The sequence below is a fragment of the Thrips palmi genome, unplaced genomic scaffold (genome assembly GCF_012932325.1).
Source record: "Thrips palmi isolate BJ-2018 unplaced genomic scaffold, TpBJ-2018v1 HiC_scaffold_16, whole genome shotgun sequence".
In the NCBI taxonomy this organism is placed as follows: domain Eukaryota; kingdom Metazoa; phylum Arthropoda; class Insecta; order Thysanoptera; family Thripidae; genus Thrips; species Thrips palmi.
The window spans coordinates 12,689,305-12,717,240 of record NW_023144625.1 but is presented as its reverse complement, the minus strand read 5'-3'; the positions used below and the strand labels follow the sequence as shown (position 1 = coordinate 12,717,240).

The 27,936-nt window shown below is 59.9% G+C and overlaps 1 protein-coding gene across 3 annotated transcripts in view; it reads right to left on the bottom strand.

Moving 5' to 3' along the window:
• Positions 1-19,953: 19,953 nt before the first annotated feature.
• Positions 19,954-27,936, bottom strand: part of LOC117642667 (LIM/homeobox protein Lhx1) — a 49,408-nt gene continuing 41,425 nt past the window's right edge. For all 3 annotated transcript variants that reach the window (XM_034381081.1, XM_034381080.1, XM_034381082.1), the window contains exons 6-8: positions 21,965-22,244; positions 21,736-21,885; positions 19,954-21,651 (exon numbers count right to left, since the gene is read on the bottom strand). In XM_034381081.1, the coding sequence (XP_034236972.1) occupies positions 21,596-21,651; positions 21,736-21,885; positions 21,965-22,244 (486 nt within the window). In that variant the 3' untranslated portion in view covers positions 19,954-21,595. The remainder of the gene's footprint in view (positions 21,652-21,735; positions 21,886-21,964; positions 22,245-27,936) is intronic.

Here is a 27,936-nt window from a genome sequence, read left to right as displayed (position 1 = left end):
GTGGCCCTAATGGTCGCTGAATCGTCGTTGCATTTGATTTATCGGGCCGTGTGGTGCCGATGCGCGCCGTGCGGTACGCGCTAGCTGCACTGGGTGCACTGGGTGCCGCCACGACGCAGTTTGAGTTTTCGGCCGGACTGCGGCCGGACCGCCACTTAGGCCGTTAATTGTCGCCCATTGAGGCGATTATGAGTGTAATTGTCTGATTGGCCCGCCGGCAACCCTCGTGGGGACCTAATAGTGCCGCCCGAGGCGCTAAATTTGGAGCAGCAATATTTTTGACGAATAAAGTGCAGGGCAAGCCGCGAGCGGCGAAGAAGCCTGGAATCTCACAAGGCTCACAACGCACCCCAGCCTCAGAGACGGACTTTCTAAAATTGGCCGTGGTCTCACTGTCCCGTTGACTGGGTGTGCAGTGCGTCTCGGAAGCTTTCTGCGCCAAAGCCCCAGGGCGCGCGCTGCCGTGACAGTCTTGGGGGCAGTCCGGGGTAAACACGAACAGGGTCTCAATCCACTCCACTGTCACAAAGGCACGACCGACGCACGCAGTGTTTTGAAGTCACTTGCATGAAATGAAAAATCTGAACACTTTAAGAGAACAAAATGCAGTTCATTGTTTATTTATGCTGCTTTCAAACCACGGTAGACGCGGTGTCACATGTGATGTCCATGATGCAGTATCCTACTTTGTACCGCATTCTTACTCGCACTGAACTATCCGTGCGCAGGCAGGCAGCAGGCACCAAAAAGATGAAGAATACTCGAAGCAGACGTACGTCGTCGTGGCGATAAACGATTATATCATTACGTCATTACCCGGGGCGGTCGGTCGGTCCCGGTATGGTTCGCTGCATGACCACACAAATTAGGGGGCCAGCCCTCCAGTGGCGATCCCCTCAAGGTCCCCGGCATTCGGTTGTTTTTTCGCACAGGTACACACACACTTCCTCATCGCGCCGCGATCACAAACCGCAACTCGAGAACTTCTCACCGACCGTCCTTGTGCGACCAAAATCGGCGGCCAACGAGGGGCGAGGGGTCGAAAAAATGTAGGTGGCTGTGAGAATAGAGAGGCTGCCTCCTAATTCAATATTGGTTCGAGTGTGATTGAAGGGATGTTGAGGCCTAAGCCCCGCGCCGCGGTGCCGCGCTGCCGCGGTCCGCATACAAAGCGCCTCTCTCGTCATCAATCGATCAGGGCGTCGGCCAGCGCGGCGGCCCGGCCTCGGCGCCTGTTTGCACGAGGTAAGACGGCCCCTTCCCAAAACAGCGGAAACGGCCGCGTTTTTCTGGCCGGAGAGAAATGACAGAGTGCGCGCCGGACCGCTGCGTAAACATAGTAACTGGAGTCCCCGCGCCGTAAACACGACGACGGCGACGGCCATTCATGAAATTCTTGGCGGCCCCATTCACAAAGCGAAACAATTGCAGCCTGCGAAAACGTATTGAATTAGCCGTTATTCCGGCCGCGATTTCGGAAAGAGGTGAGTGAAAGACGCGGAAAAAGGTTTTGGTGGGCGGCTTTGTTTTGGTTAAAAAGTGCAGTAATGACTTTGTTTTGTTCCCAGATGTCGCCGGATGTGGCGAAGGCTCTGGCCAAAATGTGACGCAGCCGGATAAGGTGAAATTGTGCGGTGACCGGTTCCAGGTGGATATAGGAAACCGTCGATTTGGGGGCGGGGCGGCGTGTGTCGAATACCTGTGGTGTGGACTGCAGTGAGCCCTCTGTAGCCTTTCCGGTCCAGACAACTAGACGAGCAGGCCGAGTGCGTCAGCACCGGTCACCGCTTAAGACCATTGCCCGCAAAGCTTGCACTTGTTTTACGGGAGACTTCGGCCCCTCACCTTCGGTGTTTCTATGCGGGTTGCGACTAAGGGGCAGGTGCAGCCTTTCCAGGATTCAAATTAAAAATGAAAAAAAAAAAGAACTAAAAACCTAAAACAAATTGCGCTAAAATTAGCGAGGGTAATGAATGCGTGTGGAGTGCAGCACCCCTTCCATTTCCTGTGCCGACGGTGCCGACCCCGCTGCCTCACTGCGGCGACATGCACGGCTTTCAAAGTACAACTTTTGCATGCAATATACAGGCAAGGGCGGTGCGCCTGCGTGCACTCTTTTACTGCCCCGGCGCATGTGAGAGTGTGTGCGTGTGTGTTAGTGCGTTCTGCGTCCGTCCGCCATAAACGCTCGCAAAAGGCGAACACCGACAAAGTCGTCAACATCTCGTCCATTTGCGACCGCAAGAAGGGCATTTTGGCCGCAGTCGGCTGGCCGGGCGAGGAACGGCTTTCGCGGTTTTCGGCGAGTGCTCTGAAACGGATCGCGCGGGTGGCGGCGCGGCCAAGGCGCGGAGTGGGTCGCGGGGAAAGAGTAACACATTCAAATGTACGAACAGTTAGTTAAAAAATAATATCTGCGGAAAGCATCAGCACCCTTTGACTAAAGTCTCGCCAAATCTGCCAAATCCCTGTAAAAAATTCTTGATAAACTTAAAATAGTATTTTTTGTGATGTAAATGCGCAGGGCGTATTTTCGCTCCGATCATTGAATGAAAAATAAAAGATTCCCGCCGCCCCCCTCCCCGTACATGGCGGGCACGGCGGGCACGTCGTGAGGGGGCGTGGAGTACGTGTGTGGAAGGTGGGGGACGGGCAGCTTACTAAATTGCAGGGTACGCCGAGGACCTGTGGGTACCTGTGGGTACCTGTGAAGGGCGGGCTGTGAGCGGTAGCAGGCCCCCTCCTGCCCCACCCTCTTTCGCTGTCCTTTTCCATGCTCAAACTTTCCTTCTCCGGTCTCACTGCATTCTTTTTTTCTGTCTTACTGTCCGCCATGCCCTCTTCCTTCCATACGCTGCACACACACACAGACAGACACACTCACACAGAGACACACACACACATACACAACACCACATCCGCCCCTTTGACCCCCGGCGGTAGCTTCCAAAGGTCCGCCATGGACTTCCACACGACTTGAAGAGTCTTCTTGCGGCCGATGGATAGAAATGTGTCGGTCAGAATGGCTGCAGTATGTTCGTAAGTACTTGAAGTATTTTTCAGGTTGCGCATGCTTCTATTGCGCACGTAAATCTACGAAAATAAGGGGTTCACGACGCTGTAAGGCATAGTGAACGAGAAGGAGGCGCACGACGTATTCATAAAACAAAACGGCCTGCTGAGGGAGCGCCGCGGCGAGCAGCGCCCTCAAAATAAAAGCAAAGATTGAGAAACACGATTTTGATAATTATAGGTTTGTAAAATGTACAATGCTTTGTTTTCCCCCTTTCGGGCCGGCCGGCCAATCAGGCGCAGCGTGAGAGTGGTGGAGTGTGGGACCACGCGGCTACCGCAATGGCCGCGACCCGGGTTCGAGTCCCACCGGCGTCCTGCTGCTGCCGCGTTTTCGCGGTCGGGACTGCGTCGACGGGAAGCCGCGGGTACACGGCACTCGGATCGACTGGCCGATCAGGGAAGTCCATCGGTTGTTCGTGCTTTACACTGTCTGCTGGACAGTCCTTACAGTCCCCGGATGCCAGCGGTCTCTATCATTACCCCGCCTCCGCGACGGTCACGTCGGCCGACGCTTAGAGGTGCGACTTCGGCCACCGGGACGTGCCCGGCAAGGCCCGGCAAGGCCGCACCGGGCAGGCAGGCACGCCGGGGCGCGGGAGTACGGACGTGTAAGTCCGCAGAAATGGGTCCAAAACGGCATGAATGGCGCGCACCTGCGGCACGTCCACAAATTGACACTGTACGGCAGGTAAAGACGGATAAACGCTGCGAGTCGCCTTTTTGTTCTGATACCGGTAATGCGCCGCACTCACCCCTTTGGGTCCTTGGGTCTCGGAGGCCTCGCCTTGCGCGCCTTGCGTCTGCCGCCCAGCATTACTGTCATTATCGGACAGATCACAGGTTGCAGTTCCGTCCCCCTACGTCCCTAACGTCCCTACGCCTCGTGCGTTACTGCGGAAAGGGAGACGGGAAGTTGCAGCGAGGAAATCTCGTGATTAAAGGAAAACAAAACGAAAGAGAGGGTGCGAAAATGCAACAGCTTATTGCGCCGCCGCGTTGGTGGGCGACAAAAAGCAGACGCCATGAGCGCGGCAGCGCTGCAGCGGCGTGTATCTGCCGTCGAAAAGTGATATATAGCCCGAGATCTGCACGCTCTGATGCCGGTCGGATGCCAGTGAGTCGGGCGCTGCTGCAACCAGGGTTCGCATGGCGGCGTGGCGTGGCGGTCAGAGCCCCCACGTCAACGTCGCCCTCCATACTTTCGGCGTTTAGATGTGTGCCCATGAAATTTGGGTAAAATTTCTGCGAGCCAAATTTTGTTGCCTGAAAAAAGGGTCCGGACGTAGCAGTGCCATTTCAATTGAAAGCTGATTTTGACGCGATCGTCAGCAGCAGCGTCGCTTCACGCTTAGCACATTCATATTCAAATTCAAGCACCAGCTCGAGGGCAGTGCAGAACGGCGAGCAACTCAAGTAGCGGACCGTCTCGAACCGCCCCGCCCCGCCCTGCCACGTCTTGCGGCCGTCCTCCGACGGGCCTCTGCGACCCGCACTGGCCCGGCCAGCCCGGCCAGCCCCGCCAGCCCCAGCGGCCCGCCGACATTGTTGCAAAGCTGCAGACGGGACGACATCGCAACTCATATTTTTATACACACACGAACGCACGCACACACTGGCACGTCGGATCGCGTCGTCGCCTGCCGCCCGTCTGCCCGCCACTGCCCGGCCGGCGAAAAAGCTCTAAAAATCCCCGGGCCGAAATTTATGGAGACAGTCGACAGCGGTGGACGCGGAGTGGACGGTCACTTTGACGTTTGTTGGCTTCATATGCGGAGCCGAGAGCGGAGGGGAGCGGGGAGCGAGGCCTGCAGACCCTCTGGGGCTTCTCCATACGCCCACGATGCACTGCCTGCAAAGTGTCCGGAAGCGTTTTTATTTCGCGGATGGAAACTGATTGCGAAATGCAAGTGTTTTGGCGACGCCCCCCGGGACAAGGCCGCCGCGCCGCCGCCCTGCTGACGCCCTGCTTGCCGCGGGCCAGGCATGCTGATGAGCCGGCCAAGTCAGTAGCCAATGACCTGCCAATACGACTACCGACGAGACTCGCCGGCCAAGGCAGCCAAGGCGTCGAGACAACGCCCCGGGCGCTGCGGGCTGCGGACGGCCAACAGGGGGGCCGCAAAGTCAGTGCGGTAGCGAGGGTTGCCTACTCCCCGTTACCATTACCATTACGGGCTAGACCACGACTGATCGTACGCAGTGGCGAGGCGGCAGGGTGGCCAGGAAGTCTCTGCGGTGGCGAGGGTTGCCTACTCCCCGGCGAGGCAGCCAGCGAGTGAACGGGCGCTTCGGGTGTAACTCCGTGAGCGTCGCGAACGGCACCTGCATTTACCTCGCCGGCACATTATAAAGGAAGTCGGGCCGACGCGTACCTCCCCCCCCCCTCCCACCGCACACGTCCCGCCGGGCCGCCAGCACCGCCAGGGACGCCGTAATAACAGTATCAGCCGTCGTGAGTTATTAGGCGTGTGGACGCTGCGGCCCATCACGGTGCTCCAAGTCGCTTTCGTCGCTCCGTCTCTCCCGCACCTGAGAGGGACGCCCCATGAGTGCGAGAGAGGCAGAGCGACGAAAACGACCCTCGGAATCAGTGTGCTGGCCCGCCGGCCGCCGCACACCGAGTCCCGGGCCTCGAGGAGAGGAGGCCCTGCAGCACATCCGCGTCTCCACCGTCGGCAGGCAGCGGCGTGAAAGTCATGAATGGAAATGGAAGCTGCCTCATGCTGCATGGCCGTCGGCGACGTCGTCGACGTCCTGGTGGTGTTCCTGGTGGTGATAGTGGTGGTGGTGGTTCTGGTAGTGATCCTGGTGGTGGTCTTGGTAGTGTTCCTGGTAGTGTTCCTGGTAGTGTTCCTGGTAGTGTCCCTGATGATGGTCCTGGTGGTGGTCCTGGAGGTGGCCTTGGTGGTGGTCCTGGCGGTGGTGTCGGGGGTTGCAGTGACGTGGCTGCGCGGCGCGCTGTAAGGTGGAAGCTGCGAAGCTGCGAAAGCAAGCCCGCTGATTTACGAGAGAAGAGCCCTAATTGTCTTACGGCAGTGCAGCCCCAGCCCTGGGCCCAGCCCTGGGCCCAGCCCCCGCAGTCCCACGGCCACGGCCCGGGCGCGGCGAGCCTGGCCGAGCCCGCCGAGGCAACGCCGAGGCCCATCCCCTCGCAGCCATTTCTCATCCGGGGCAGTGCCTGGCGCTGCTGGCGCTGCCCGCGCTGCCACGGCCAAGCCGGCGGAGGCCAACGAGACGCATCCTTCACAATTAGGCCGCGTTTTGTAGCGCGCTATGCGTGGAAGAGGATGTACACTGGATGAAAAATTCGCCGCTGCCTTTGGCGTGAGCTGGGCTTAGGGCTTTGGGCGCCCTGCCGGCTGGCCCGGCCTCGGCGGGCCCAGGCTGTCTGGCCGGGCCGAGCGGCGGACAGGGCGGGTTGGGTCGGGTCGGTAGGCGTTGCGAGGGCGGTGCCATGCCATGCTAGAGACGCAGTGAAAGTTTCGGCCTTTTGTTATTTGGCATTCATCAAATCGGTAGCGAAGCAGCGCAGCACGCCCCTTCGGCGAATGAAGCGTGCGATAAGTTATTTATGCGGCTTCTGATGGTTTATTGATTCCCTCCCCCGCCCCCTCCCCCCGCGCGAATCCGCCTGCTCGGCAGCAACCAGCCCGCCCGAGCCAGCCCAGGTCTGCAAATAAGCAATCAGAGAGCTGTTCGCAAGTTGCGCTGATTAGCCATCGTGAGGTAGCGACGACTTACAGGGGTCCTCGGAAGCCTTTCCGCCTGCTCGTGTATGTGTGTGTAGGTGTGTGTGTGTTGTGTGCTTGCTTGCTTGCTGTGCTCACGCACGGCGTGTGAGCGCCAAAACGGCCCGGAGTTTCCACTAATGGGGATGGGTAAACGTCGGGAGGGGAGATGTCACGCAGTCGCGCGTCGCGGAGTGTGACGAGCGTAAACAAAATCGTCACGTGAGGCTGGTCCGGGCCCGTCTTTAGACGGTCCTGCGTGAACCACGGCGAACCACGGTGAATCGGGTGAACCGGGTGAAGCTGGGACGGCCTTCTTCGTGTCCGAGCGGTTCCAGACTGCAGCAGCTGATTTACGGTTGGGGTCTCTGGCCCGCCCCCGTCCCGCCCCTCCGCCCCCGCAGAGTTCACCCACTGTTCACCCAGTCCGCGACACTGCTCACGCTGCATGCATGTCCTTTCTCAGAGATGCGCAACTGTGACGGAAATTTTTCTTTCAGATTTCCTTTTTCTCATTTCATTTTTTTCCATTTTTTCCTTTTTTTTTTGGACGAGGTGAACCCTTGCATCTTTATCACTTTGGTTTGTTGATGTTCCCTCTCTCTCTTACCCTTTATATTCATTACTTCCCTGAATGTAGCGCCTCCGCCACGCCCTCGCCCGCCCCCGTGACCCGCCCCTGGACCCACCCCCGCCCCCAGCCGGGGGCCGTGTGCTCCCGGGCCCGCCCCCGCCCACCTCCGCCCGTGGGTATGCACCCGTCCGTCCCGCCCCCGCCCGGAGGACCGGCCCGCCCACAAATACCTTCCCTCGCTGGAGGGCCGAGGCTGGAGGGCCGAGGCTGGACCGGGCGCAAGACGGAGCCCCGAGGATCCCTGCTCCAGACTCAATGCAATCCTTTGTTGCCCCGGGCTGTTTCCCACAAGCTTCATTAGTCCCTCCCAGCATTCTCCGAGGTCAGTATGGAAATGGTCAGCTAACGATATTCGAGGGGCGTGGCGGGGCGTGGCGGCACCCCTTTCGGCGTGCCCTGCCGGGGACGCGTAAAGCACGTAGCTTTTAAATCCGGCCACTTCCGCGCGACGAGGCATTCCGGCCGGCGCGTCGTCTGCGTCGTCCGCGTCGTCTGCTGGCGCTGGAGCGAGAAAACGCTTTCGGGCGGCAATTAGTAAGTCGCCACCCACACATCCCGGAAGCGCCAACGCCTCGCACCCGGGCCGCGAGGCTTGCCACGAGGTGGCGGACCAGGACGGCGACGGCGACGTCTTGGAGGGTCTGTCTGCGGGTTGGCGCCGGCAAGGCCGAGGGGGGGCGTACACTGCGAGCTCGGCGTCGTCACGGTCCGCATCACCTGGACGGCAGCCATCACTCAGGAGGCGAATTCCTCCCCCGCGGCCCGTGGCGCGCCGTGGCGCCCCCGGCTGGGGGGCGCCGGGACAAAAAATAGTCCCGCACCGCGCCGAGGCGCCGCCGAGCAGCGGAACCACGCCGAGCCGCGGTGGCGCCGGGGCTCCGAGCTTCCGTCAGTCTTCGACAGGTGAGGAATGGCCGCGAGAGAGACAGAGGGCGAATTTATTCCGTCTCGGAAATCACTCGGCCTTCGACGTAAGGCTGCCCTTGTCCTTGGGGGCCCGCCAGTGCCCCCCGGCCCCGCCAGTGCCACGCCGGTGGGGCCTGGGCACCGGGAGCACAGCATCGTGGCGGGGCGGCGCGGCCGGACTCGACGGGTATGGTTTGTAATCGTTTATGCGGTCGGCTGCTACGGCCTGCTCGTCCCGCACCCTCGCCCCTGCCCCTCCCCCCGGCCCCTTTAAACCCCGCTCGTCTTGATCTTGATCTTGCGTGTTACTCTGCCTAGAAAAGGCGCAAGGAACACCGCTCGCGGAGATCGCGCAGCGCGAATGTGTGGTACAGCGAGGAGGAGGAGTCATTGATGAATTCAAGCCAAGTTGTACTCACGATGCTGCTTGCAGCTTCATGCCTGCATTGTAGGACGTTCAGTCTCTCGGTTTGGCGATTTATTTTCGGATCGCAACAAAATCATTAAGACATTCCGAAACCGACCACCGTGCATGCCTGTGGGTTGGGCCAGCCAGCGTGCGTGTGTGTGTGTGTGTGTGTGTGTGTGTGTGTGTGTGTGTGTGTGTGTGTGTGTGTGTGTGTGTGTGTGTAAAACCGCAAGCCCCTGAGCACCTCAATTCTTCTTACTTCTCTTAAGTTCTTTCTTACTTTTCCTTGCTTCTTAATTATTCTTACCTCACTTAAATTTTTCTTACTTATCCTTACTCTTCCTAAGGGTATCGCAGGGTACCAGGCCGCAGAGGCTCCCGTTGCTGTAGGTGGCCCGCGTTGTTTTCGGACGGTCACGATCACGCGGCCGGGGCCGGGCACACTGTCCCTCAGGGTCAACCTGGCCGGCCGGTGGCGTGCAACGTGCCGTCGAGCGCCGATTTGGCAACGTCCAATCGCACTTGGGCAAGGCGCGCGAAAGCAGTGAGCTTTGAACACGTCGACTGCGTGCTTCTCGAAGGCGTGAACAGCAGCGGCGGCAGCAGCAGCAGCGGAGACGGAGAACCACCTCGGCTCGACCGCAGTCCGATCGTGCGGCACGGCGCGGCACGGCGTGAGCAGCGGTCTGGTCTTGGCCAAGCCTGCCGGGGCCCCGACAAGGGCCCCTAGGGGCACCACCTCACCTACGCCTCGGCATTGGCTGCCTGTGCAGCAGTCGTGCCAACCCCGCGACCCCTGCCGACGAAAACATTGCCTCGACCATTACTATTCGTTTGCACTGCAATTTCATTGTGGAGTTTGCTTCCCACTCCGGTGGCGCAGTAGTCCGTTTTGAACGATAAAATTTGGTCCTTTTGACCTGGATTCCAGCCGCCGAATGCCAAATTTTTGCATTCCGTGAGGGCAGTCCAGGCCCTAGGCCAAATTATGGGATTCGAAACGGGGCGCTACTAGAGTGGCAGGAAAACTTACCAATGAAACTGCAACAACTGCGAGCGAAGAGTTAGTCCAGGTGAGAGCAATCAGCCGGCCGAAAGGGTTTCGAGGACTGCCCCTGTCTGTCTGTCTGTCTGTCTGTCTGTCTGACTGTCCGCCTGTCGTCGGCCTGGCGTCGCGAAAGGGACGAGGCTGCACCGATTAGGCCCGAACGAGTTGCTCACAGTCCCCACACCGCCCCCCATTTCCGCTTTCCGGTCGTCCGGAGCGCAGCGGTGCAGCGCGCGGCGTAGCACGGCGTAGCGCCAGGACCAACAGTAAAAACAAGCAACTACAAAAAAAATCGGCAACCGGACAAAAAACTCGCGCCAGCACAACATGCAGTGACAAAAACGCGGTTCGGGAAACAAGGCGGAGTTGAAGGTATTCGCAGCAGGAGCAATCTGCAGGAGGCGGTGGCCTCGCGGTCACTTTGCTACGTGGTGAATGGAGGCTCCCCTACAATCAAGGAGCACCAGTAGCAACTAGATCTCACTCACCGGATATCGGTAAGTGAGGGAGTCCATTCCCGTGGAACCACGCCCGCCGCGGGGCTCGGCATGGCACTAGGCACGCCACACGCGCAATAGGCGCCTTGGCTGGCCGTCGCTGCCCGTGCATCCCATTTGGACGATTTCTCCCGATTACCCTGCGCACAGATTGACAGTGTGAGGGCCTTGTCCTGGAGCCGGCAGATGCCGCTCCAAATGTGTCCCTGCAAAACATGTTTTGAGCGCCCAGCGGGACGGCCCCTCTCTCCCCCTCCCCCTCCCCCACTCGGGCAAACTGAATTTGACGCGTGGATGGTGCAGCCTGCCGCAGCGTGCCGCAGCGTGCGCCTCTGTGTCCCGTTCCATCTCGGCCCCCATTTCCTATTTTCCGAAATGAAAATATAAAACGGTTTCTGGACCGGGGAACCGCCGCCCTGGGGCCTACACGCCGGCAAGCTCCGGGCCCGGCCTGGCCCGGCCGGCAAATTCAATTCCGATGGAAAAACTGGCGTTCCAAAAAGGAGGAAGGGAGTTGAACGCGTGGAAAAAGAGTTTGAAAATGCACTGGTGGAATGAGTGTGCCCTATGCATAACGCGCCGCAGAGCGAGTCCGGGCCGCTCCGGCCGCCGCCACTCCGGGCCGACGGCAGGGCTTCCTCCGCCCGGAGGCCCGGAGCGCCGCTCCCGGAGCAGTCCCGGACCTCTCCGGGCCGAGCGGCCGGAGCGACAATTGTCGGCGAATTTCCTTCCTGAGGAAACTCAATTCCAGGAGAGACGGCCGCCGCGTCGAGAGGCCGAGGCCCCCGCCGAAGGGGACCGGAGGGGACCGGAGGGGACCGGAGGGGACCGGAGGGACGAGGGGCGGCGCGGCCGGCCGGCCTGAGGCCAGGCAACGCCATCTTGAAAGTCGTTCGCATACTGCTCTCTTGAAGCATCGGTCGTGGCCGAGTCTACGTAGAGCGATCTCCGCGACAGAGTGGCGACTCGCCACGGAACTTAGCTCCCAATGAGCCGGAATGGGGACCCCCGCCCCCTTCGCTCGCGGCTCATCTAAGTTAAGCCCATCAGAGACGTCTGGCCCCGCCGCCCAAAATCAGCACGCGTCTGTTTGACGTCCGTCGCTTCCACTCTGTCTGTTTGCGCGTCTGCCTGTCCGTCCGCCTGACCGTCCGTCTGTCCGCTCGCCCCGTTTTTCAAGGGGCGCGCTTCAATTCTCCCAGTTGCCATTTCAATTAAGGAATGTTTAACAAGGCGCCTCTATTCACACCGACCAATTGCGTAGCGTGCCCCGCGCGCCCCGCGCGCCCCGCGCCTCGAGAGCCTGGAGTGCTTGAAGGCGCTGGAGGGCGCGAAGGGCGGCTGGAGGGGCTGCTGGAACCTCGTGAAGCCTCCAGGCCTCGAAGGGCCCGAAGAGTGGGTCCCGGCGAGGGCGCACCAGATGAAGGTGTCGCCAAAGTGTCTCCCCGGCAGCGCTCGGCTCGATTCGCGTTTATTTTTCGCTCCAATTTAAATTTGACGCGATAACACGCTTTTCGCGGGCAAGAAGAAAACGAGGACTTCTGGAAGCCACTTCCATGTGCCAGCCCGGCAGCAGTGGTAGCCGTGCGAGCACTTTACTTCCGGAATGGGGCTAGAAATGGTGAGTAGGCGCGAGGTAAGTGGCTTCACCATTTTCGAAGCTGACCTGTATAGGTTCTTTTTGTGACTCTAGTCCAGCCGCCTTTGCCGGAATATGTATATTCCAAATTTCTCGTCAATGTTTGTGTTTTTCTGTATTTCAGATCGGCGCAAGCGCTACCTGCAGGGGCTTGTTGGCAACGTCTTTGGAGTGACAACACGAAGACCGAACCTGCTTGACGTCCACGGCGGAGCGCGAACATGCCACTTTGACATGCCTTCGGAGTCCTTCGGAATCCTTCGGATCCAGCAGGGATGCTAACGGTACCGAATCTCCCCTTTCGCACGTCAATGTCAACACGGCCGACTACTAAAACATTCCGAAATCCTTTCTTGGGCCCAGCTCACGGCCCAGCTCACGGCCCAGCGGCCCCGCCCCCAGGCCGCCGTCAGCGACACTGGTGCCGTCACAGAGCTCGGCTGTGCTCTGCGCTCCGCCGGCGGCGCGACAGAATCACTCTCCCCTTTGCTGAGATCCTCGGCAGGTGCACACGAACCGCCTGACGGACAAGCACCCCGCCGCGCACCCCGCCAGGCACGCCCCATGGGCACGCCAGGCCCTCCTCGCGTGCGGCTGTCCGAGCGTCAAGCGCGTCAAGCGGTCCGCCCCGTGGTGGTGATGCGACATGAAGCGCTGTCCGTCCGTCCGTCCGTCCGTCTGTCAGGCTGGCTGTCAGGCTGTCGGCGCGGCCTGCGCGGAGACCCAGACGGCCTGTCACGACCGGCCTAGTCCGAAACACAACGGGAAGAATCCCTTTTTGGAGACACTTCGTGCGGGAAAGGGCGGGGCGCACGCACGTTGGTGTTGTTGTTGTTGTTGTTGCGGAGCAAGGGGCTCGCTTTCAGTTTCGCCACCGTGGGAAGGAGATCCGATCGGGCGACGCGTCGCGAAATGAAAAGGAAGGAAAGGATTGGTGGCCATGAGGCCGTCATCCATCGGGGGACTTCGGGGGACTTAACGACGCTAATTGTATCAGTGCCGTCGGGGGCCTCGGTGTCCGTCCGGCCGTCCGCCCGGGCAGAAGGAGCATCCCCATCTCATTAAGGTGGAGAGTGACGAAGACGGACGAGGGGCGTCGTCACGCCGCCGCCGACTCGTCACGCGACAAGTTGGCCCGTGACGGTGGGTGTCTACGCGGTGTCTGCGACGTGTCTGTGACGCTTGTGGAAATCGACTGACAGGCTCGGGGTGGGGCCGTGACGTGTCTCAGTGTCGTCTCCTCGTCTGGAGGTGAGAACCTTCCCGTCCGGGGCCGCTGCTGCCGGGTGCCGGTCAAGTATTACGTGACACCCTGACGGTCGCCGTGCGGTGCGAGAGAGACAGAGCGACTCCTCGAGCCGGAACTCTTTGGAGCGTCTTTGAGGCCCACGGTGTGCCGCGCCGTCTCTGTTTGCGTTTCGCGCACTCGCTTTTTATTTCGCAGTGATGTAGTGCCGGGTGACACGCAGCGCCCCGCGGCCATCTAGATACCCCTCCGCCCCCGCGGCGGTGCGCGCCGCGCGCTGCTCGCGGTCAGCGTGTCCTCGCTCGCTGATTTGAGCTTTCAATCAAGCTGCCGCCGAGCTGCCGCAGTGCCTGACGACGGTCGTGACAAACGCGGGGCATTTGTTCGGCACGCGTCCTCGCCGCTGCACTGCAAGCCCGCCGGGGCGTGGCGAGGGGCCTAAGGGTGGTGACGCCGACCGGCCTGCCGACTGGTTCCTTTTCGTCGCACTGGAAGGGCGTTCTTATCGGTGCGAGAGAGACAGAGCGACGAGAGCGACTCTCGGAATCGGTCTATCCCGGTGAAAGGTCGCCGTTACCCTTCGCCTAATCTGCGGCGTCGTGTGTGCAGTGCATAGGCCACGGCAGGCCACGCGAAATGGGAAAGAAAATGAGTGGAATTAGTCGCCTTATCGCGACCCGCCCCGCTCCGCCCGCCTCGCCGCCAACGAGGCCGCCAACCAGGCCGCCAACCAGGCCGCCACGGCCAAGCGGTGTCGTCACGGCGAGTCAGCACACTGATTCCGGGGGTCCTTCGCGTCGCCCCGTCTCTCTCGCACTCACAGGGCGTCCTGCTTTGGTGCGAGAGAGACAGAGCGACGAAGGCGAGCCTCGGAATCAGTGTGCAGCCCCCCGACTCAATAATAAGCAGCCACTTTGTCGTCGCCAGGCGTGCGAGCAGCGCGTGCGCGTGGAAGTCGAGCAAACAATGAATTCCTGAATTGGCCCGATCCCTATCCCGGCAGAGCCTCCACCAGTGTCGTGCCTGGCACGCGTAGGCGTTGCCCGCGCAAAAATTGCGGCCCGGCCGGTCGCGCCACCCCGTCGTCGCCTTGCTGCCGCTGCACTGTAATGGCCAATAATAAATGCCCCCCGCACTCATAATCACACGGCGAGTAAAGAAAAGCGTTTTTGGCGCCGACACGCGCGCGCTCTCGCCGCCCTCTCTCTCTCTCTCTCTCTCTCTCTCTCTCTCTCTCTCTCTCTCTCTCTCTCTCTCTCTCTCTCTCCCTCTCTCTCTCTCTCTCTCTCGCTTTGGAAAAATGAAAACACGACGTACACAATTGCCATGTAAAAAATTCCGCCCCTGTCGCACCCCCTGCTTCCCCAGCCCTCCCGCCGTAAGACGCTGGCGGCGGCGGCGGCGCACCCAGTGGGTGCCACAGCCACCCACCCTCCATTGTACACAGAAAATTGTCCCACAAAGCATAATTGCTAATGGAGTAACCCCCGAGTGTAGTCCGCAGTGTGGCCGCGAGCAGCACGGCCTACAGTGCCTCAACAAGTACTTACATACGTTTGCTGCGTGTTTTTATCGCTCTTCCACGTTAGAAAAAAAAACATTGATGTTTTTGTTTGTTCCTTTTGCCTATATAGCTGCTTTTTCAAGGGAAATTGCTCGTAAGTATGTCTTTAAGTATGCACGTAAGTATGTCCTTAAGTATGCACGTAAGTATGCACGTAAGTAAGTATACAGGTAAGTATACTTGTCAGTGTACGAAATTTGCTCTGGGGCGGACGCTTCCGCGGCATACGGGATCCGTCCCCGTACTCCGTGGCTGCAGCCCGTGTATCTCCCCCTCAAACTGTCCCATTTCCACCCCAAGCGAGGCGGCCAGGCCCGCCAGGCCGGCCAGGCGGCCGCGGGGGGCAGACGGTGCCGCCGGCACCTCGCTCGCGGAGTGGAGGCGTTCCCGGCGTGGCGCTGCCCGCTCTCCATCTGTCATGATTCTATACCTTGTCGGTGTCCCCCGGAACAAGGCGCTCTTCTGCCCGCAAGCCCACGCACGCCCACCCTGCCTGCGGTCTGTCTGTCTGTCTGTCTGTCTGTCTGTCTGTCTGTCTGTCTGTCTGTCTGTCTGTCTGTCTGTCTGTCTGCATGTCTGTCTGTCTGTCCGTCCGCTGCGCGGAAGAGACTTACTTTCCTCCCGGCTCCGGCGTTAAATTTTTCCGCGTTCGCGCCAAACTTCCCCTTTCCTCGCTGCTCTTCCCTTTTCCGGCCGCAACGAGCTTTCCCTTTCGTTTTGTTATTTCTCGTTCATTTCAGTTCGGGTCCCACTCGCACGCCGCGCGCGGAGTGTTCGGAGCGTGTTCGGATCGCCAGGTGGGGCGGGGCGGGGCGGGGCGGAGAAAGAACGCCACGGGGACAGCCGCGCCGCGCCCACGTCTGTCTGTGACAGGTTGGCATGGTGTGACTAGGGACCCCGCTGGGCGCCCCGCTGCAGCGCCGCCCCGCCCCGCCACGCGCGACCCCCTGCCGGGCCTCCCTTCCACGAGTACGTAACAGCGGGGACCTTGACAAAGGCCTTGCGGCGCCATTTCCCTAAATTCCGATTTTGGTTTCTCGGAAAACGGCTATTCTTGCCGCGCGGGGCGTTGGTGTTGTGCCGCTTCTCCCGCTTGGCTCGGAAAAGGGGGGGGCCAGAAATTGGTCCCTGCACCCTGGAAAGCCGCCTTAAAAGTACGCAAAAAGCCACACTTTGTGAGACTAAAAGTGCAGCTTGGGCCCACCTTCACGGCGGGTCTGGATCCGCCACTGGAAAACTTGCAGTGCCCCGTTGGCAGTCTTTGCCCCTCCGCAGACAGTGCAGACACTCGGTACTCAATTACTCATGAGGATTAGGCACCTCAAAGCGGCTTTCCCCGATTTTCCGCCTTCATTGCTCCACTGCTGCTCGACGACGCCCCGCAACGCCCCGCCAGTCCACAGTGTGCTGCTGTGCTTTGCCTGCGTGTTTGCACAACTCGACTTTTTCTTTTCATTTTCCGACCAAAAAAAATTGTGGGGGGTGGAAGCTTATGTACGCCCAGTCTTACGCTTTGGCCTTGTGCGCTACAGTGTGTCCTCAGTCCAGCGCGGAATGCAGAATCCTGCCCCGCCTGCCTGTGCATGTGTGTGTATGTGTGTGTGTCCCCAGGGCCTGACCGTGTGTGTGTGTGTTTGTGTGCAAGTTTGAGCACATGTCTGTGTGTCTGTACTCGACGGCAAAAAAGCGAAGTGCACCAGCGCACGCTGCGCTTCGAAATTCCCGCCCCAGTCTGTTTTAAAGGGGAATTCCGCCGAGCGGCGCCGACTCCCCAACTATGTACACACACGCAGCTACGCGGTGCACAGTGTGCGCACCCTCTAGCGGCCGCCAAACAAACCCCCGTCTCTTTTACGCCCGGGGCTGTTTTTTCCGGGACGGTGGTAACTGGAGAGGGGGTGGCGGGAGGGAGTGCCATCTTTATGTACTCGAGCTCCTCGGGGGGTGCAACTCGTTTTGCAGCCCCGCTGCTGTTGGCACCCCTATCCACCTTATGCCTCCCCCTCCCTTCCTCTCAATTTATTTCAAATCTTTCCCCGCGGGGCCTCCCTCCGCCAGCGGGGCTGCTGAGCGGCGCATCCGAGGCGCCGTTTGATTTTTGGCGGGAAACGAGTCGGCTTCGTGCACTTCGTGATGGCCCGCCCCGCCCCGCTCTAGATGACCGCAATCTCGAATCACCTGGCGTGGCGACAGATTGCAAGCGCGGTGAGAGAGCGAGAGAGAGAGAGAGAGAGAGAGAGAGAGAGAGAGAGAGAGAGAGAGAGAGAGAGAGAGAGAGAGAGAGAGAGAGAGAGAGAAGGGGGGGGGGGGTCGCCAGAGGGCACCAATTTGTATCCCGGCGACCCCAAGACCCTTCTGGTGTTGGCGAAAACGGACGCGACCCCAGCGACGGCGGCCCTGCCTCCATTTTCTGCTGCTGCAGACCGATTCCGAGAGACTGCTTCGCCGCTCTGTCTCTCTCGCACCCATAGGGAGAGTCCGTGAGTGCGAGAGAGACGCAGCGAGTCAGTGGGCTGAGCGAGGCACACCTCTTTCCGGCGCTGCTGACGCCGCACCGCGCCCCACGAACGCAGCGAAAAGGACGATGATAAACCGCCAGGTCCTTCCGCGGCGTTAAAAAAAAATAGAAAAGGAAAGAAAATGGAATGATTGTTATTGGCTGAGCGGGACTTGAGCGTGCAAAAATGAGCCGTGCTGGCTTGGCTGGCTGCAGCGACATATTGGGCTCGCGGGGGGTGGCAGCCTGGCGGCGTGGCGCGGCGTGGCGCGGGGAGGGAGGGAGGGTTGCGGCGACATGTGTTATACTGTTGCGGCCTTTGTTGGTGGCGGCGGGGAGCTGGCGGGGCGGGGCGGGGGGGGGCGCGGCGCTCCAGCGAAGGACCACCCGGCAGAGCATTGTTATTTTGGCGCGGCGCGGTGCGCGGTAGGGCGTAGGGCTCCCTTGATAACGCCCTAAGAAAAAAGTCTGTCATTGAAAGAGTTACACATTCTGTGGGTCCACAAATTCTCCCGCATTCATGTTGATTTTCGTCCAAAAATGCCCGTATCTAGCATTTGCGAGACTTTATTATTTTCTGTCCGAAGAGCTGGTTCTTTCCCCTCCCGTTTCAATCCACGACTGTCGTGGCCGGCGCTGCCGGCGCTGCCTGCCCTGCCCGCGCGGAGGGCGTACCTTCTCACGAGCTGCCTGTCCCGCCGGCCCACTCCGAACAGTCGTTTCTGTCCGTCTCTCTCGCACCCCCGCGGGACGGCCGCGCGTCCGACAGAGACAAAGCGTCGAAACGGCTCTTCGGAGTCGGTCTGCCGCTTCGCTACGTGCCGTGCCTGCCGTGCCTGGCGGCCGAGATAGGCGCGTTGTGCCACAGGCGGTCAAGGCGGGGCGTGGCGGGGCGTGGCGGGGCGTGGCGGGGCGTGGCGGGGCGTGGCCCGACGGTAGGCCTGTGCGGGCACCACTCTGTCTGGCCGCCTGCACTATAAACACCTTTAACGGCAGTGCTGCCAACCTATGCATCATGCGCGCGCCATCTTGGACGGGGGACACTTCTTATTGGCAGCACTGCGCTTCGCGAGCCGCGGCCGCCGCTGGCCGGCCAAAAGTCACGACGGACGCAACTTCTGCTCCTCTACCTTTTGTTGAAATAATAAATCAAGGAAATATGCGTGCGGGTGGTGTTTGGGCGGTCCCGCGCGCGCGCGCTCATTCGAATATTTCTCTTTGGAATAATGGTTTATGAATTTATGAGAAGTATATAAAAGCGCGCGGTCCGAGCGGCGGGCTGCGCCGGGCTGGGCGAGGGGCGGGACCGAGAGCCATGTTTCTTTGGCCGACTGGCGCGGGTGCCGCCCAGTGGCGTAGCAAGGCGTAGCTGCCACCGACGTTGCAGTCTTGAGATCTACAAGGCGCTCTCCACCCCGCCCAGCCCGCCCAGCCGGGTGACGTGCGCAGTTTTGCCAGCGTGAGACTGCGTGGGACGCTGAGGCGCCAAAATGTGGAGCATGGCAGCTTCTCCGGAGACCCGGAGGCCTCTAGGCCGGCGGAAGGAGCCAGGCTCCAAAGGATGCCAGCGGACCAGAGAGAATTACGTGAAACGGGCGGGCGTTTTTGCAGCACCCTCGCCTTGGCTCGCCTTGGCTCGCCCTGACTTGGCGCGGTCCGACTTACAGCGGCGCGCCTTTCCGGAGCACCGCGGCAGCAGCAGCCAGAGGGCGGATAGGGCTCCAGCAGGTGTGAGGGGGGAGGGGGGAGCTTCGAGTCATCTCTCCGAGAAAAGCATCATCAATCACTGGACGCCACCACCTCGGCACGGCAAGCCACGGCAAGCCACGGCAGTACAGGGCGCCCCTCGAGCGGGCCCCTTTTTGTTTTGGCCAGTTAGATGTGTTCCGTGTCGTTGGCTTTGTGATGTTCGGGGCTACAGTACTCGGCGGTTCGGTTTCAAGCGCGTGGGGAGTGCCGAAATAAGAATGGTATCCGGAATGATTCTTAGACGTGAACAATTTTGGTTGAGACGATTCTTTAAATTCTCATCAACTGCTGCAATCGTGAAAGCGATTGACGTTTTAGCCCCCAAATGAGAATTGAACCCGAGATTTCATTCCACCATGGCTCGCATGGCGCGGCAGCCAACCCAGCCACCAGTCATCGGCAGCAGGAGAACGCAATTCTTTGCAGAGCATTCGACAGCCGACTACGCATTGTGGTCGGAATAAACGGGACTGTGGCTCGATACACAACGAATTGTGTTCACTTGCGTGCTCCGCGGGGCTGCTCTCGCGCCGGTGTCAAGGTTCACACGGGTCGCCGCGCTCGCCGCGCCCCACCCCGACCGCCGGGGCCTGCCTGATTCTCCGAAATATCAGCAGTAGTCGGGCCGCGGGGCATCGTGCGTCAGTCGCTACACCATGATGGATGGCGGTCGAAGCGAATCTGTCGCCTGCCTCGTGTTTGTTTACATGCAATGTGGCTGCTTTACTGTCACGTAACCGCGCGCGCGGCTACCCGGCTGCACTCAAAGAAGGCGATCGGTTTTGAATCGATCCGTCGCAGCGAGATGACTCCTCTTCCTCGTCCTCCGCACAAGGGCATCGGCGGGACACGGCATGTTTTCCACGCCCCGTTCCCGGACGGCGAAAGTAACACTCATTTTTGTCGCCTTTTCGATTTTCAAGTTTGGTATAAGAGTGGGCAATAAAGACGACGCGGTTGGTTTCGATTTGTTTCAATTATGGTATATTTTCCTCATGTACGGGCAAAAACATCCCAGACCAAAACACATCAGCAGAACAAAACGGCACAATCTTTTGTTTCAATCAGAATAACTTATAGACCTTGGATTGCTTCCTTGCAAGTTTATCACATTTTCAAGCTTTGATTGATATATTTATTTGACAGGGATGAATAGAAACCATAATCCCATTGTGCTCTACTTCAACTAACACTGATGTACTGATGAACCTCTTTCAAGCTCACAACAACACAGGCTTATTGCTGTTCGCGTACACTTATTCGGCGAGCGAATTCTTATTGGGTTCGATTTCTCTCTACTCCTCTCAGGGGATGCGACTGGCGGTCCAATATTACTCACTTTAAAAACATAATATTCCAAGTGCAATATTTACAAAGGAAAAATCTGTTATAATTATACATATACATAATATATTTTTTATATATGATTGTTATGTACAGAGGTGTTGACGTGGAAAGGTACGTTCCCGCCGTGTGCGTTGTATACATAAAAAAGTTAAATGCTAACATCCATTCTTACAATTTACGTCTGTAAATCATCGAAGGGAGAGGCATAGAGAGAAAAACGATACACTAGCAACACAGAACTTCGCAAGGTAGTTACGTATATGACAAGGAAACTTCCGTTTGTATTTAGGATGGTGAAACAAAAACACCTCAAGCATTGAGCGAACTCTCTTACAACGTGATGAAACAACTGAGTGAGGAAATGAGACCGATGAGCATGGCAGGAACGCCGCCGAAACAAATCAAACGGTAACTTCAAATAAATAATAAAAACGATGTGTTATTAGCACCATAAAACAATTTTCAAATCTCCAACACAATTTTTTGCAAACTAATTGGCATGAGAATTTGGTCAGTCCAAATGACTGCACAATACTGGGTATGTAAGAAAAAGATTTCAGAAACTACCGCTTGATCCTTACAAAACAACGCCAGTAATACTTAACATCAAATTTGTAAATATCAGCATTTGCTGATTGACGTTTGAGAGTTAGCTCTCATAGTACGATTTATCAAAAAATAACACAGGCGAGACATTCAAAATGCATGACAAATCTAGTTCCACTTTTTTTAATATCAGGAATCAGATTTACCTACAACTTCACAATAAATTTCAACCTTATTCCATGTAAGTAATGTCTTTTCCAAGCCATGAAATTGCATTGAAGAGCAATCATCTTGTAACAATAGACTCATACAGAGAAAGGGAGAATGAGTCAGAGAAAGAACAAAAATAATAATGACAACAAGAAAACCTCAGAGTAAAATGAACAGCAACAGCAAAAAAATGTCGTAACAGTTTGGCGAAAAAAAAGACATATTAACAGTTTGATCCTTTCGACACTTCACTGAGGCGCTGAGTCCTGGGGCGATGGTGGCGTATCACAGTTAGAGCAAAGGGACTGCTCTTCGAGGGCTGGGCCACGGCAGAGTCCAGGACTCCAGGGTCTCGACAGTCCCGAGGACAGTCCTGAGGACTCGGCCGTCGTCGTGCGGCGCCGGCCGTCCCTGACGACGGACGCAACACACACTGAATATCACGAGGCCTACACGGCAAACACTTTCCGTCCGTGCACTGCGTGCAGCAAGTCACTTCATCACCACACTAGTCCTTCGTTCTGCATGGGCGGCTGCTCTGAGAAGGTGTTGCCCCCTGGAACAAGACAGAAACGAAAACATTAGCGATCGTGGTCTCCCTGGAGAACGCGCAGTAGATGGTGTCATTGTCGGGGCTCACCTTGCGACGTGAGGAACTCTGGACTCGCCCGCTGGGACATGAGCTGGGGGTCGTTGGGGGGCGGCGGCTGGGGGAGGAAGCCTGGGGGCGGCTCACCCGCCATGCCGGAGAAGTCGCCTCCCATGGGCATGGGGCCGGGGTCCATGGGTCCTGCAACCACAATGCGTTACAATCCTCATCTACTTGAAAATTTCATCACCTCTTCCACTGGTCGGCCACGAGCACTCACCCTGTGGGAAGGGCAGCCCCTGCTGCGGCGGCCCGTGGTGGGGGTGGTGGGGCGGGAAGAAGTCGTGGTGGAACGGGGGCGGGCCGCCGTAGCCGAACTCGAACTTGCCGTCCGCGGTGGCGAAGTACGGGAAGCCGGGCGGGCCGTCGTCCAGGCCGCCGGGGCTGAGGTTCATCGGGAAGCCCCGCATCTTCCTGGAGCCGCCGTAGAACGGGCCGCGGCCCATGGACGTGAGCTGCTTGAGGCGCCGCTCCTTGCTGCGCTTGTTCTGGAACCACACCTGCAACACAAGGACAAGGAAGGGACGGTGAGACTCCTTCACTGTGGGGGAGGCTCGCGGCCACCAGCCTGCCTGCAGCACTGCAGCGCCATCTCGCGGTCCTTTCAATCACGCCGCCCGGCATTCTGACGGCCGCAGATGAGGCGGGCGGTGCCTCGCCGCCGTTTTTTTGCCCTCGCGGCGTAACTCGGAGGCTGCTTCAAGATGTCTTCGGCCTGGTCTGGGACTTCCCGGGGCTGCCCGGGGCTGCCTAGGGCACGACTGATGCCGGCAAAAAGCGCGGCGGGCCGCGGCGTGCGCGACAGCCAGCACTGCAGCCCTTTCAATTAATATCAAGAATTCGGGCCGCTTCTTCTGCCGCCCCGCACAACACGGCCCCACCGCGTGCCGCGGTGTTGGCGTTGTTTTCTGGACCGAGTAATCGACCGCCGCCGGGACGACGCATCTCGTCACGCCAGCGTCACGCCGCAGTCACGGTGGACCGCGTCACGTGACGATACGACACCTGAGGCGCGCTGGGAGGCGCCGCCCGCGCTGCGGCGGAACCCACAGTTTACCCTCGTAAATGAAGGGAGGCGCCGCAAAACACACACACACACACACACACACACTTGAATGCGAACGCTTGGCAGCGTAGGTAGGGACTGACTTGTGAGCGGGGCTTCGCGCTTCCTCGCTTATCACCGATGATCCATTTTCATCTGCCCTCTTCACCGCCGCCGCTGCGTTTCAGCGAGACGAACCAAGTGTCACTCTGCTAGTACTTCTAGGGGCCCGGGAAGGCGCGAGCGCTCCGCCCTGCGCTTTTTGGCAGTGCACTCGCTTGGGAGGGGCGCAACACAACAGGAAGAGGGGAGAGTGACGGAGTGCGCAGACGCGAGGGAGCGACGGGGCGCGACACGTCGTCGCTGCGCGGAGGGGAGGGGGGAGGAGAGAGAGAGAGAGAGAGCAAACCACACATCTTGGGCCCGCGGCCCACGCCACGCTACACTTGCCACAAATCTAAAATACCTCCATGTCTCACACCGCACGCAACGCACGCCGTTTTTCGGGCTTTTAATAGAAACGTGAATTTACTGCCAGGTTGGATCAATGGAGACACAAGGTCGGATCACGTCAAGAAGCCAGGGAGCAGAGGTGAGAGGAGGCAGAGAGAAAGAGAGAGGGGAGCGGGAAGGGGGGGGGGACGCGCCTTCATATGGCTTATTTACAGCTGACTTCTTGAAATACAGCGGTTGGCCATTCACTGGTGCATAAGCTACAACAGGCAACGAGAAATGAGCGAAGGGAGGGGGAGGGACGAGGGGGAATGCATTTCACGCCTCTCAATGGAGGAGTGGGGCCACAACATATCTCTCCCCAGCGTTACACAATAAGGTGCTCACACACACACAGACGCAGAGGCGCCATTCCCACTCACACCAACGCGATATGCTAAATAAAGCGCCGGCAATGACTGCCTACACTACAGACTCCGTTTTCGGTTTTGTTCCTTGTCGGCGAATGCAAAGCAAATGCTAAGCGTCGGCATATTTTGTCGCCGCGCCATTCTTTCGTTCTTTCGGGGCCAAACTTCTCAGTTCCCATGGTCTTCGTCTTTCCTTCCCTTAATTACAGAGTCCAGGGAGAATTTTGGGCAGGGCCATGGCCGGTCACGCCTCGGCTCGCCAGCGGCCTACACTGTGCACGCCTCTCGGGCGTATCATGACCACCACGGTGCGAGCTGCCGGCACGGCGGCCACGCGGGCTACCTCCTCGTGCCTCACGGCCCTCACGGTGTAGTGGGGCGTGGCCTGGCGTGGCGGCGGCCAGGAATGCCACAGCAACCTGTTCTACATGGCGGCGCGGCGCGGCGGCCCCAAACTCCCATTCTTCTCCATCTGCACCACATTCGTGACGACGGCGATGACCCTTGTCGTCGCGGACGTACTCGCTGGCGCTGCGGGAGGCGCGCCGCGGCACGCTCTGCCGTGGTGGACGCGGCCAGCCCGACCGGGGCTTACAAGCTGACCCGGCCGGCGAATAAAGTGAGATATCAAAGTCGCCGCCAGCGGGGCCCAGCCGGCTTTGAGGTGACAAAACGGCGTCCACACTCACTGACTAATGGCGCACAGTGGGCCAGGAGCCAAAAACTCTGGACGCGTTTTGAGCTCCAGAGGCGCTAAACAGGACTCGAACCGAACGTGTGACCCCACCAATGGATTCCTCGTTCGGAGAGCAATCCATTGGTGGGGTCACACGAGTGGTTCGAGTCCCTTTAACCGACTCGGGGGCTCGAACCCCGTCCGGGATTTCGGCCGCCTCCACTGTGCTGCGTGCGTCCCACCAGCCACGGCGCCGTGACGGCAGGCAACCGCGGCGTGCGGCGACACCCGTGTCCACCGGGATGCCTACCCGCCATTACCATTACCACTACGGGCTAGACCACACATGATCGTATGCCGTTTCGGGCCCGACACAAGACCGCCCGCACTGCAAAACGAGACGTGGCCGTCCTTGTACTAGGGTGACGCGCTCTCAATGGACCAATGGACCCCCGTGACGTCACGGCGGCGGGGCGACCGCGGGGCGGCGAGCGTGACCGGGCGCGCGATGGGCCCCGCGTCCGCCGTCACGGAGAACACGTCCCGGAGGAAGAGTCACGGTGCGCTGATGGAACGTGACAGGGCTGCCTGCGGAGCTCCGGAGCTGCGGAGCGCTGCGAAGAGCGCGGGCCGTCGCTCGGCCGTCGCTCGGCCCGGCAGGTTACATTCATTCCTCTCCTACGGTTATTTTGCGTTAGCGACTGGCTCGAAAAAATAAAAACAAAACAATTCGACGAATTATTATTTTTATTTCAGACACACACACACAGATACTCCGACCGAGGCGCTGGCGTGCGATGCCGAGACAATATTGCCTACGGCCAGACCGCGGCACGGCACGGCACGGCGCGTTGCCATGGCGACTGACTTGGAGTCCGCAGGCAGCGGCACGGCAATGCCCTTGGCGCGGCACGCCGCGGGGCTCTAGACTGGAGGCCCCCGAGGGCCCCGTCGTCCACAGCAGCCAGCAGCATCGCCAGCAGCAGCAGCGCCTATCCGTGCGGTTCCCGTGCGGTCGAGACGACCGCAGCCGTGCTGTGCCGTACCGTACCATACCGCGGGAGCAGGGCCGCCTGCCGCCAGGGCGTGCAGGGCACGGACCGCACCGCACCGCGCCGCCGTGCGCTCCAAGCTCGAACCTCGAACCGCAAGGGGCACCCTGACCGCCACGCCACGGCAGCCGGCGACGCGCTCAAACCCTCGTAACCGAACCCTCCGGCCCTGGCAGGTACGCTGCTGGCGACGTCGGCCAGACCGAGCAGGCGACGCCGGCAACGGGAATCCTGCAGGCAAGCCGGCAGGCAGGCAGGGCCCGCCGCATACTGGCGGACGACACGAACGAGTGAGCCCTGCCGAAGGCTTGGAAGGGCGGGTCGCGCTGTGCCCGCGCTGTGCCCGCGCACTGCCCCCTCGCACGACACCTGACGCAAATCGACCCCGCCACGCCTGCTTGACCCCCTGCAGGCTCAGGCCTTCCCCCTCACAGCGCCGCAGCGCCGCCCAAAACCACACACTCCGCGGGGAAAATGGAGAGGCACGACTTGAGCGGGGCTGATTCCGAACGACGCCTTCGTCGCTCTGTCGCACCCTTCCAAGGGGGCCGTGAGTGCGAGAGAGAGGGAGAAAGCAGGCAGACGCGATGCGGCGATGCGCGGAGCAGGAGTCGTGATAATTAAAGCCTTATCGAGGCCGTTCCATCTACTTTTTCCACATTTCGGGGAGCGCAGCACAGCCAGCCCGGCTCGCAGCGAGGGAATGAGGCGGGACCGGGCCCGTTTCGGAGTGCATCGCAGTCCAGTGGGAGGAGCCTGGGCCTGGACGGCCTGGACGGCCTGGAAGGCGAGCCCGGACTCGAGGCGGGAGCTGGATTAGGATCTGGAACATGGCAGCGCGGCCCTGGAGAAACCCGCGGACGAGCAGGCTGGAATCCGGACCCTGCGCGCGGACCTATCGGCCCGGACAACGCCGTGGAGTCCCTGTGGGAGGACCTGGCCCACCGCGCACTTCGGCAAGGACACCGTGTCCCGGGCGTCGCGCCGCGTCGCGCCGCGTCGCGCCGAACGAGGCCCCAAACCAGATGGGCAGATAAAGGCCTGGAGGAGGGGAGGCGTCTGTCATTCACTCGGACATGTAGTCGGACACGTAGCGGCGTAGCGCGGAGATACGGACGGGCCGAGCCAGTGTGCCAGCGGGCCCGGCCCAGTGGGCCTAGCGGGGCCTAGCGCGGCCCTGCCCGGCCCGGCCAGGACGGCCGACACCTAGATAGACCCAGAGCCCCGGCCGGCCCGGCAAAATGGAGTCGGACGCTCCGCGCCTTGCCTTGGGCAACTCGAAAGCGAAGCCCAGATGTTGCCTAGGCGACGCGCGACGCGGTAGGCCCTTCAGCGCGGCAAAGCCCGAGCAGCCAAGCCAAGCGGAGCCGCCATCCTCGGGGCGCTTATCTCCCTTTGTTTTTGTTTTTGTTATTTTATAAAGAGAGCCGCGCCGCGCCCAAGCATGGCCCCCGTAGGCCCCGCGGCGCTGGGCCCGTGCGCCCCGCCACCCCCCACCACTGCCTTGGGAGTGGCGGTGCGCGGTGGTGCGGCGTGGCGCGCGGCACATGGCGGAGCCGAGCCGAGCCGCACAGACACAGCCAGAGAAAGAGGCAGCCCTAGCACCCCAACACCCTTCTCCGTTCAACTTCCAGTGTCCGCGACCGCACCGCCACCGAGCAGCCTGCAGCAGCCCTCCGAGTGAGTCGTCCGCGACCAGCCAGGCCGAGAGCCAGGCCGCCGGCAAACATGTTCGATTCAAACTGCCGATGTTGCAACCTTCTAATGGCGGACACGTTCTATTAATTATTCGCCCTTTTCAGATGCAGTTTATGGCCACTTCTCCGGCGAGCCGGCCGGCCGCGCGGGTATATAGACACACACAGACAAACACTCGCGCGCGCACACACACACACACATCTCTTCGCGCGTTGCGATACGAGCCAATAGCACGCAAAGACGGTCGGTTCTCACGTGTCTGCGCATTCTCCTTTGTGAGTGAGTGTGTGTGCGTGTGTTCGATCGGGTGTAAGGTCCCCTGCCGAGAAACACCTGTAACTGGCCGAGCCGGCGAGCGGCGGCAGCGCTACTGAGCGCCGTGCTGCGACAGCGTAGGCAACCCGCTGACGGCCGTGCGGCCGGGTCGCCTACCCTGCGCCTTGCTCGGCCTGGCCTGGCTTGGCCTGGCCTGCCCGCCATGGAACGACTCATTCTGCATGGCCCCAGGTGCAGTTTGTGCGTCTGTCTGTCTGTCTGTCTGTCCGTCCGTCCGCCTGTCCCTGCGCCGCTGCACCCATTCGGCCCCACTAAAAAGCCGGCCCGATTCCGCACGTTAAAGTCATGGCGAAAGGTGTAACAGAACACGAAGGACGAACAGGACGAAAAGGGCAGTAAAAGGAAATGGGAAGGACGCGCGGCAGAGGAGGCTGACAGGAATGCAGAGGGGGAAAAAAGAAGAAGAGTGCGGAGAATGGATGAGGAGCAAAAGAGACGGGGAGTAAAAAGGTGGCGAAAACGAAGAGTGGGAGAGCGGCGTGCCGGCCGTACAGTCCGCCCGGGCACCGAGGGCGCCGAGGG